At 47.5% G+C, this 11388-nt stretch overlaps 2 protein-coding genes across 2 annotated transcripts in view; both read left to right on the forward strand.

The window, feature by feature from the left end:
* ACAP1 (ArfGAP with coiled-coil, ankyrin repeat and PH domains 1) overlaps positions 1-5334 on the forward strand; it is a 31979-nt gene extending 26645 nt beyond the window's left edge. Inside the window, 4 exon segments of the mRNA XM_044003345.1 lie at positions 2738-2847; positions 3012-3122; positions 4850-4899; positions 5072-5334. Of these exon segments, the coding sequence (XP_043859280.1) occupies positions 2738-2847; positions 3012-3122; positions 4850-4899; positions 5072-5172 (372 nt within the window). The 3' untranslated portion in view covers positions 5173-5334.
* Positions 5335-7870: 2536 nt separating this feature from the next.
* On the forward strand, positions 7871-9922 carry KCTD11 (potassium channel tetramerization domain containing 11). The gene has a single exon (XM_044004064.1). It carries the CDS (start codon positions 7878-7880, stop codon positions 8679-8681), a length of 804 nt encoding a protein of 267 aa, XP_043859999.1. The 5' UTR covers positions 7871-7877; the 3' UTR covers positions 8682-9922.
* Positions 9923-11388: the final 1466 nt, after the last annotated feature.

An 11388-nucleotide genomic window follows, 5' to 3' on the forward strand; every position in this document is an offset into this window, starting at 1 on the left:
TCTTAACCTATAAAATATACTGGATAGGAGCAAGGGGAAAACAATTAGATGGCTGGAATAACACTGCTCCCTGATTTGGTGGGCCTCTACCTACCCAGGGATTTATCTAATACTTTAGACTTCACAACTATGGGTTGTCACCCCATGTGGGATTGAGTAACTGAATGGGGGTTGGGGTCACAAGAAATTCGGCAACACTAAAAGGTTATGTATACCTATTTTATATACCTATATGCCATTGGGGTTGCGTAAAAATTTCTTGGGCAAAAAGGGGTCTGGAGTAGAAAAAGTTTAAGAAGCCCTGCTCTAGACTTCTAAAGTTAAAGCCCCTTCAAACTGGGAAACACAATTTCAACCCCACCCTTGTTCTGTAGTCCACAAGACTCAATAGTGAAAGACAAAGTCAAAGTCTGCTTATACTTGCCCATGGTTGTAAACCTTGTTGTTCGTTGGATCCAGCTCCCATAGCTATGGCAACAACCAAGTCAACCAAGTCTTTGGTTTAGTCAAGGCAGTAAAAAGAACAATGGACTTGAAGTCAGAGGACCTGAGTTCAAAGTCTATCTCAGTTACTTAATTCCTGTGTGATCCTGGAAAAGTTACTTAACCTATCTGGGCTTGTTTCCTCATTTGTAAAATGAGAGAGTTATACTACAGGGCCTCATAAGGTTACATCTGGCTCTAAATCTATGCTGCTGTGAAGTCTATCATTCTTCTTTTGCTTTTTGGTCAGAAACAAGATTTTCACCATTCTACCTGTTGTCATTCATGTAATCATGGGATTCTAAGAGACCCTCTCCAGGGAGCCAAGCTTTCTGTCTTTGTGTAACCTCCCTGGTTCTCACAGCTTGTCAAGGAGACACAAAAGAGAGAAAAGGGAAGAAACATTTGAGACATCCTTTATTCATAACTTGCACTCAAGCCTAGCTTTCTTTAAGTTTCACCTGCTTGTTCAATTTGCATTTCAAAGGCCCTTCCCAGTTCTGGATTCCTCAGGAGGAAAGAATTACATTTTCTGACCTCATTGAAGAACCATCTCATCTTATTATGAACATACTTAGTTTTGTAAGCTTGGTAAATTTGCTGTATAAATCAATTTCCTTTATGTTTCAGCATATCTTATTCAACATCAGAAAATAAAATTTCTCATTTTCATTGGGTGTTCAAGTGTTTTTCAGTCGTGTCCAATTCTCTGTGACCCCATTTGGAGTTTTCTTGGTAAAGATGCTAGAATGGTTTAGCATTTCCTTTATTTATTTGTTTGGGGTTTTTCTGCAGGACTATGAGGGTTAAGTGACTTGTCCAGGGTCACACAGCTAGTAAGTGTCAAGTGTCTGAGGCTGGATTTGAACTCAGGTTCTCCTGAATCCAGGGCCAGTGCTTTATCCACTGTGCCACCTAGCTGCCCCTATCATTTCCTTTAGCTCATTTTACAGATGAACTCAGGCAAGAACACGGTTAAGTGCCTAGGGTCAACCAGCTAGTAAGTTTCTGAAAACAGATTTGAACTCAGGAAGATGAATATTCCTGACTCTAGGCCTAGAACTCTATCCACTGAGCCACATAGCTACCTGAAAGGTTCTCTCTAAAGGTTTGCCTCTGTTGACATCCTATTTGCACAGTATCCTAAATATAAAGCTTAGAAGCCATTTAGTTCAACCTTCCTTGTTTTATAGATAAACTGAATGGGAAATAAATTGATTTGCCCGATGTAACACAGGGCATGAGAGAAGCAGAAAATCTTTGACTCCTGAATTAACACACTTTATACTAGGGCAGCTAGGTGGCACAGTGGGTAGAACATCGACCCTGGAGTCAGGAGGATCTAAGTTCAAATCCAACCTCAAACACATACTAGCTGTGTGACCCTGGGCAAGTTACTTAACCCTGTTCCTCAGTTTCTCATCTGTAAAATGAGCAGGAGAAGGAAATTGCAAACCATTCCAATATCTTTGCCAAGAAAACCCCCAATGGGGTCAGAGAGTCAGACATGACTAAAATGACTCAACAACAAGACTGTCACTAGTACTTCGGGGCATCTGTCTTCAGTGAAAATTTCCTAGAATAGGTTCATCAGACTTTAAAAAAAAATAATTTTCTAGATGACTATTCTTATTGTCTCCCCAAGCTCTGTCCTCTAGCTCTGTTGCTTTTGCCCATAAATATCTGCTCATCCTCCAAGGTTTTCATTTGTCGCTTAATTACTCCTGTATCCTTCCTCTTTTTTCCCCAATACCTTCTCTATCTCCACCAGTTCAATTCAAAGCATAATATATAAATGCTTACTATATGCACAGGCACTATGTAGTCTGTAGTGATCAAGACAAATGAGACATTCCCTGCCCTCCCCACCCTGTATCCCCAGTAGCTTACATTCAACTAGGAAGACCACATATACATGGGTAAACACAAATGTGAGGTGGGAAAAGGCCCTAAAGACCAGGAGGAGCAGGGATGATTCATGAAGGAGTTGCCAATTGAGCTGAATCTTAAAGGAAGAAAAAGGATTTGAGAGAATTAGAGTTTAGTAGGGAGAGCATTTCAGGTGTGGAAGATGGACCTGTAGAAATTGTATGGAGGCAAGAGATGGCATAAGAAATTCTGGATACAGCTAGTAGTTCAACCTTTCCTCTCCCCAACTTGTCTCCTACTATCTCCAACTCTGCCTCCTTTCCCAGACCCCACCCCAAGTCCTACCTGATGTTATTCTTTTTGCCCCTTCTCTTCTTTTTTTCAGAATTCCCTACTTGCCTGTGAATTTCTCCTCCAGAATGGAGCAAATGTGAACCAGGCTGACAGCATGGGCAGGAGCCCCCTTCACCATGCCACAATCCTAGGCCACACTGGGTATAAGCTAGGACACCGGGGTCTCCAAGGGAGGGAAGAACAGATGGAAGGGAGTGGACAGCTAAGGAATGGAAAGGCTGGGAGGCAGGTTAGGAGTGGGGCAATGGAGGACCTGAATCTCTGTTTCCTTTCTTTTTTTTTTTTTTCTGTTTCCTTTCCTTCAGCTTGGCCTGTCTGTTCCTGAAGCGAGGGGCCGACCTTAGAGCTCAGGATTCTGATGGGAAAGACCCTCTGACCATTGCCATGGAGACAGCCAATGCAGATATTGTTACTCTGTGAGTCTTATGAAGATGAGGATGACTATCTGGGAAAGGGCATGGGAGACTTAGGGTCAGAGGGAAGATTCCTGGAATGGTGCCATGGAACTGAAGCCTAAAAGGGGTAGAACTAATGCTTAAAGCCTGGATTTAAGGGACCCATGGACCCTGGAAGTCGGATTTTGAGGAGGAATATAGGAAAGAGTGGAGCTGTTCAGAAGAAAATAAGGACAGACACAGATGTCAGGCTTTATAGCTTTCAAACCTATTTCCAAGTTGCTTCACTTGATCCTCACACCACCCACCCAGTATGAGTTTTGAGAATAGATGGCATTATCCCTAGTTTTACACCTAAGAAACTTAGAAAACTGAAATGATTTGCCCAACCAAGACTGGAACCTGATTCCAAAGTACAGTTTTCTACTAGCACAAAACTGGAAGGAAAATAAAATGCTCAAGAGTCTCAGAAGAGGGAAAAAACAAAGTTTGGGGGTGGGGAGAAGGGGAGGTTGGGATTGGGGAAGATTTACAGAGAAGATGGCATTAAAAGTGGGCCTTGGGGGAGCTAGATGGCGCAGTGGATAGAGCACCGACCCTGGATTCAGGAATACCTGAGTTCGAATCCGGCCTCAGAAATTTAACACTAGCTGTGTGACCCTGGGCAAGTCACTTAACCCCAATTGCCTCAGCAAAGAAAAGAAAAGAAAAAAAAAGTGGGCCTTGAAGGGTAGCTGGGATTTCATTTAATAGAGATACTGGAGAAGAAAACATCAGGTAAATGAGGGCCTTGACACAGAGATAGGTAAGGTATGTGTGGAGAAAGTGAAATCATGTGCAATAGAATATAAAGCCAGAAAGGTTAGTCTGATTGCTGGAGGCTGGGAATGCCAGGCTATGCAGCTGAGAATTTATTCATGAAACAGTGTGAAGCTATTTTGGCGGGGGATGTTTTGTAAGTTATAAGTTTTTGGGTAGAGAAGTGACCCGTTCTTACCTGGACTTCAGGAAGCTTATTCTGAGCATAATGTGGAAAATAAAGAGGCCTGAGGAAGGGGCTATGGGATTATTATGGTAGCCCTGGCCCAAGATAAATAGGTCAAGAACTAGGGAGTGGCAGTAAAATTAGAAAGATACTTAACTGGGGCAGCTAGGTGGTGTGGATAGAGCACCAGCCCTGGAGTCAGGAGGACCTGAGTTCAAATGTGGCCTCAGACACTTAACACTTACTAGCTGTGTGACCCTGGGCAAGTCACTTAACCCCAATTGCCTCACCAAAAAAAAGAACAAAAACCAAAAAAAAACCCCAGAAAGATACTTAACTGGAGCAGCTACAGGACTTGGCAATTTAGATAGGGGTGGGGAAGGGAGGTGTCAAAATGATACAGGTCTTATGAAATGGAGTAATTGTCAGAAGCTGATTTCAGGAAGAATTCCATTTTGGACCTGTGGACTTTGGTTGAGGGGAGGCGGGGGGGGGGGGGGGGGGGGGGGGGGGGGGGGGGGCGGGGGGGGGGGGGGGGGGGGGGGGCCGGGGGGGCGGGGTAAGACTGTTCAAACAGCTGGAGCTTACTGGAATGCAGATACACAAGACTGGCAAAGGATGGAGGAAGACCACTGGATAGGAAGAGGCAGAGCCCAGTTCAGGGAAAGGAGCAGGTTCTGAGGAAGGGAACATGTGACCTGAACTGATGGTTGGGAACTTAGATGGGGCAGTGAGTGCATAAATTCCTTCCCTTCTGCCTCAGGTTACGTTTGGCAAAGATGAGGGAGGCTGAAGTGGCGCAAGGGCAGGCAGGTGAGCAGTCTAACCCCCAGAACTGTGTGTTCCTCTCCTTGGGACCCTATTCCTTTTGTGAATCAAGGCTTCTGGCTGCCTAGCCCCCAGTATATCCCCAACGCTCCAGAAACTCCAAAGTACCTCAGCCTTCAGCTACTCTTTCTTCCTTTCCATCTCCCCCCCACCTCAGGAGATGAGACATATCTGGACATTTTTCGAGACTTCTCCCTCATGGCTTCTGATGATCCAGAGAAGTTGAGCCGCCGAAGCCATGATCTCCACACACTTTGAACCAGAGAGCTAGACCCCCAACCTCTTCCCCTTGGAATTGTTATGGGCCCAGAGCACCCCCATCAAAGAACTTTCTCCTTGAGAAACTAAATCCAAGGACAGACACACCTAAAGAGATAAGTAGAACCAGATCAGGACTGAGCTAGTTCCAGGACCACCACCCTTCATTCCAGTCTCCCCCACCCCTGGAGAGATAAGATTAGGTGTGGCTGCTGCCTTTGTGGTGAGGGGAGGAGAGATGGCTTGAGAGATCCACAGCCACCCCTCACCCAATTCCCCCAGCCACCACCAGTGGGGGATGGTCCTCCCTCAATAGGGGAACTTTCCAGTCAGATGATCACCTCATGGACCTTTATAAAAAGTATCTACCTGTCTCCTACTCGATTGGTATCTCAGAGCCATGCTCTATTCCATACCTTCTCCCCATGAGAAGCCATCCAAGGATTTCTCTTTTGGTTTCCTTTCCCCAGCCCCTAAATAAACAATTATCTTATTCTATTGGTTTTGTGTGCAAGAGGGTGTAATTCTTTAAAGAGGAATTCCTAAGGACCCCACACCCCTACCGCTATCCCAAACGCCTACCCTATTTCCCCCAACAGAATCATTCACATTAAAAATGATCCCTCAGCTACCGAACAACATGTCTTCACTGTTCTGGGTGGGGAGGCGGTGATGGTGGTGGTGGTGGAGTGGATTAAGGGAAGAACAGAAGTGGAGGGGGGAAAACCCACATGGAGCCAAGGGATTTGTGGGTAGGTTTGGGGAACTCCATACACACCAGCTCAAGATGTTTCAGAAGATTCTTAGTTGTAGGGTGAAGCCTATAGGCTCTTGAAATGTCACCGAACTGGTTAGCCAGGAAGGAAATCAACCCTTTCCTCCTGGATGAGCCTTCCCCATCTCTTAGAAGCAGAGGGTGACCCAGCGTTCTCCCTTTTTCTACAGGGTCTGGCATTTACCTTCCCCATTCCTCCCAAATCTTGGCCCTTCCTCGGAAAGGGGAACACACACAGAGGAGTGCAATCATTTCCAGTGCGAGTTTCAAGATCGAGGTTCCCAGTCTCCCTGACCCCACCCTCCCAAGATACTCGGAATGTGATGTCTCAGCACCTCAGTCTACGGGAATTCCACATCCTTTTCTTCCCCCGGGGAACTTTCCAGGAGCCAAGGCCGTTAGCTCAGCCCCCTGCAGTCGAAAACTTCAAGCTCTTTATAACCTTAGGAGTGGAGGTGGGGGTAGGTGACTCAGGTGTCCCCAGGCCGACCAAGATGCTTTCCGAGTTGCTCTTCCGGAGCCCTCGGTGCTGCCGGCCTGGAGTAGGGAGGAATTATAAAGGCCATCTAGGCATCCATCCTAAGCCCCCCGCAGCTGAACAAGAACCCCCTCCTACGACGTGCTAATAATCTTCTCTTTTCTGGAAGAACCTCTAATGACGCGAAAGCCTTCAGCTCCAGAGACAGCCCTTGCCTCTTTTGGATAGAGAGTTATAGGGAAGACTTTTCCTTGACCGCTCTGCTCCACCCAGCTCTCTTTCTTCCCCTTCGGTATCCTGGCGTGGGAAAGGGAGAGGGAAGCTCTGATCTACTCCGCACCCTGCACCCCAGCCCCCAGGGAATTCCGCGTCCCAAGTGCTGCCTTTTCCCCAGTCCCTTCCCTCTCTCCTCCCCTCCCCATCCCAGGGGCGGGAGAACTCAGCCCATATCCCCAAAAGGGAGAACAAGCCAGCGCTGCCCCGGGTAGGGAGGCGGGGGAGGGGGGTACGTGGGGGGGAGGGGGGAGGGAGAGGGGAAGGGCTCCGAGGGGATGGGCCTGTCTCTTAAAGGGCCCATCACATCTGCGTTGCTACTTCTACTTCCTGAAGAGCAGAGGACCGAGCCTGCTGAAGACGCGGGGGGATCCCATCCTGGGCGCGGCCCCTGAAATTCAGGGCCCAGACCCGCTCTCTGAGACCACCCTAACCCTACCGAATTTGGAGCGAGCCCCGAAACCGACTGCAGGGACGGCTTGGCCACCCCACTCCATCCCTGAAGTCACTGCCCCTTCCAGCCTCCCTCCGGCTCCCCACGTCCCTGACTTGAGAATTGGAAACGCTAGAAGTTTGGACCTACTCCCCAAAATATCGGCGCCAGCTCTAGGATATCCGCTACTGGGAACTGAGGACACCCTCTGCAACCCACTCTTCCTCCCCCGTAAAAGACTGCATTGCTATTTCCCTCACCGATCACCCAGAAATCAGCCTCTGTCCTGCCAATCTGTCGCCTGGAACCCTGAAACTCAATCTTCAGGTACCCCAGGAAAAGTCCTCTCTACATATCTTGGAGTACTCGGAATCCAGCATTTCTGGACGAGCTGTTTATTTCACACTAGCTGGTCTCTGTCCCTAATTTGGGTCAACATCCCAAACCAACTGAGGTGCACTCCAAACTGCTTTTTGTTCTTGAAACCAGCCACAGGGCTATCCCGGGACTACGCCGTATCCCCAAACTACTCTACACTCTGAAAATATTATCTGCTACAAATTTAGCCGGGGTGTGCCAGGGAGGTAGCTGCTGGCTACCCCTAAAATTATTCCTTACCTCGAAGCCAGCTGGTGTGAATCTACAAATCAGTTCCTCCACCATCTCCCCCCTCAACCCCGCCGAAACGCAGCCTCTTCCTCCCCATCAATATATCTCCCGTGCTCCTCAAAATTCCCCCTCCTCCAATGCCCTCCCAGGCACCCTCTTTTGGGGGGCCTGTGACACTGAATGTAGGGGGAACGCTGTATGCTACGACCCTGGAAACTCTGACTCGATTCCCAGACTCAATGTTGGGGGCCATGTTCAGAGAGGGTGCAGCACTGCCACCCAACTCTGGTCCCCAGGGTAGCAACTACTACTTTATCGACCGGGATGGTAAAGCCTTCCGTCATATCCTCAATTTCCTGCGCCTGGGCTGCTTGGACTTGCCTAGGGGGTATGGGGAGACAGCTCTCCTGAGAGCTGAGGCTGATTTCTACCAGATCCAGCCCCTGCTAGATGCACTCAGGGAATTGGAGGTAACTCAGGGAACTGAGGTGATCACAGCTGCCTTGTTCCATGCAGATGTGGATGCCACCCCCCGACTGGTCCACTTCTCAGCTCGTCGAGGTCCCCACCACTATGAGCTTAGTGCTGCCCGAGTTGACACCTTTAGGGCCAATATCTTCTGCACAGATCCCACCTGTCTTGGGGTGCTTCGGTCCCGTTTTGGAGTCGCTGAAGGGGAAGAAGCAGAAGGAAGTCCCCATTTCCGTTTGGAATGGGCTCCCTGCCCGGAAGGGCTCCCAGAGGTTGAGTATCGACGTCTAGGATTGCAGCAGCTGTGGGTAGTAGGAGAGGCTGGTGAGAAGCGGGAGGTAGTAGGGATATCTGGGTTCCTGGAGGAAGTGCTCCAGGTGGCTCTAGAACATGGCTTTCGACTTGACTCTGTCTTCCCCGACCCTGAGGACCTGCTGAACTCTCGATCGCTGCGTTTTGTCCGACACTGAAGAATAGTGACTTGGTTTGGGAGAAAAGGGAAGAGTCAATAAAGTTGGGGGTGCAATCCCTCCATACTCCTCTTAGATCTGGAAGAGACTTGGTACCTTCTAGAAGGACTTGGAGGAGGTAGGAGCTGTGAGAGTTCAAGGGGACTTCCAGTCTGTCTCTTGACCTGATCTTCAATCCGGGAAGGAATAGAACATTGGAAAACCTCCATTCCCCCACTGCACAACCCAGCTTACCCTGAAGGACTATGAAAGTTGCTGGATGGGGGGGGGGGCGGTGGAGGGGTGGCACCCTATGGTCCTCCACAGGAGCTCAGACTTGAGAGAAATATCTTTTTGTTTGTTTGGTTTGGTTTGGTTTTGGGGGGCAATGAGGGTTAAGTGACTTGCCCAGGGTCACACAGCTAGTAAGTGTCAAGTGTCTGAGGCTGGATTTGAACTCAAGTCCTCCTGAATCCAGGGCCAGCGCTTTACCCACTTCTGCTACCTAGCTGCCTGAGAGAAAATATCTTAAAGAAATCCTAAGTTGGGGGTTGGGGAGGGGAGTGAGCAGTGGAAATCCAAGCATTATCCATAAACTTGATGTAATAAATGCTGGTTGACTGACTAATGGGTGATTCCCATACCCCACCCAATGCCCATGTTTCCTGCTGACAGGGAATGGAGATGCTGAGGTGGAGGGATGTTCAGAGTCTCTTCCTCTGTCTGTCAGTGCTTTATGTCTCTGAATGGCAATAGAATCTGTCATTTGTCTTTTGATCTCTGACTTTGCTCCTTTCCCAATCTTGGGGCTTGTCTAGGCCTGTTCTGGAAAATACCTATTACAGGGTTGTCTTTTGATGTGAAATGATTGGATTGGCACAAGGTGTGTGCATTTGTGTACATTCAGTGCACAGGTAGAAAATTTATTATTGAATCATAAGGTGGCATATGACTGTGCCTCCACAGCCCTCTGTCAACATAGGCAGAACCTGTGTATCTCTGTCTCTGAGAGAGCCTGAAGGCAAAAACTACAGGCCTAGTTGGGCTGGTGAGGCTATTGTGTAGTTATTGGTTGCTATAGCAACATGGTCCTGATGCTAGGTTTCACTCTAGTGGGAGGCCTGGGCAGCCCTGAGCTGGAAGAGAAATTTAATTCAACAAACTTAAGAAGGGAGGGGAAGGAAATGGAATATTTGCTCTCCTATTTTGCACAGATACTTTTTTTTTTCAGGAAGAGTCACTATTTATTGTTCAAGCCTAATAAATAAATGCCAAAAAAATAATAAAAGTAACAACTTTTTATACTCCAAACTTGTGAAGTCTATAGGGGAGGGGGCTGGAGTGGGTATATGATGAAGTGTGATGGGAACTGAATAAGCTACAGAATTGGAACTAGGACTTTTTTCACCCAGGAGAAAAACCTTTGGTGAAGGGATAGTGGTGACAGAGGACACTATGACCATGTTTGCAGTTGTATCAGGAGACAGAGTGGCCCAAGTCCCATTGGAGTTAAGGAGGAAGGGAGACCCTTGAGAGAGATACCACAATGATGGAATGTTGAACATGCTGGATGGAGTTATGTGAGAGTAGAGTTATGCCTTGAGACAGAGGGATAGCAGTCTCTGAACTACTACCAGAAGGAAGAGTACCCTTTTATCCATGTCCTGAGACAAAGCTCCAGCTGCCCAGCTTAGTTATAGCTCTATACCCAAAAGTAGGTGTGGGCTGCTCTGGAGCTTACAAGTGTAACTTGTGTCCCTACTTGCCCTGTTTCTCTCCTTAAATTGTTTCCCCTTAGACTTGGGGAGATGATTCACAGAGAAAATGACTGATAGAACAATTTCTGATCATCTTTGCATGAGAAATTAATTAACCTCCTCTCTGTTCATTCAAGTCTAAAGTTGGAAGTCAGGCTTGGGTAATGGAATATGATCTGTCCCATTCTTTCTTACCCCACCCCACCCCCATATCCATTCTGCTGCTAAGGCCTGTTGATTATAGCTTTGTATATGCTCCCTTCTCTGTTCTGACACTGCTACCACCCTGGCACTGGCCCTCATTACTTCAAACCTGCACTATTGCAATAGCCTGTTGGGGGTCTTGGCAACCTCACAAGTCTCTCACCACTCCCTGTCTATCCTCTACTCAGCTATAAAACTGATCATCCTAAAGTGCAAGTCTGACCACATCACTCCGAACCCCCACCCCCATCCATTGCCATCCTCCAGGGTCAAATACTGAATCCTCTGTTGAGCTTTTAAAGCCATTTATAACTTGACTCCTTCCTACTTTTTCAGTCTTCTTATGCCATTCCTTTCTATGATCCATAACCTCTAGCCTCTTTGCTGTTCCCTGAAAGACATTCCAGCTCCCAGCTTTATCCTCCCCCCACCCCCCTTCCCTGCCATGTCCCTGTTGCCTGGAATTCTCTCCCCCCCTTCATCTCTGACTTCTTTCAGGTCTGATCTAAAATTTCATCTTCTACAAGCAGCCTTTCCCACTGACTATAGGCCCTCTCTTAGAAGTTGCAGAATAGATTCTTATCTGCATGTGTGTAATTCTTTCACTGAAAGCTTTCTATATCAATGAAACCACAAGTCAAAACGTGTATGTAGTGTTTATTTAGAAATGTAAATGTCATTTTCCCCAGTAGCATTTAAGGTTCTGAGGTCAGAGATGCTATTTTGTTTTATCTTTGTTTGTTCATCACCTAGCAGAGTGCTTGGCA

Source organism: Dromiciops gliroides, chromosome 4 (genome assembly GCF_019393635.1).
Source record: "Dromiciops gliroides isolate mDroGli1 chromosome 4, mDroGli1.pri, whole genome shotgun sequence".
NCBI lineage: Eukaryota > Metazoa > Chordata > Mammalia > Microbiotheria > Microbiotheriidae > Dromiciops > Dromiciops gliroides.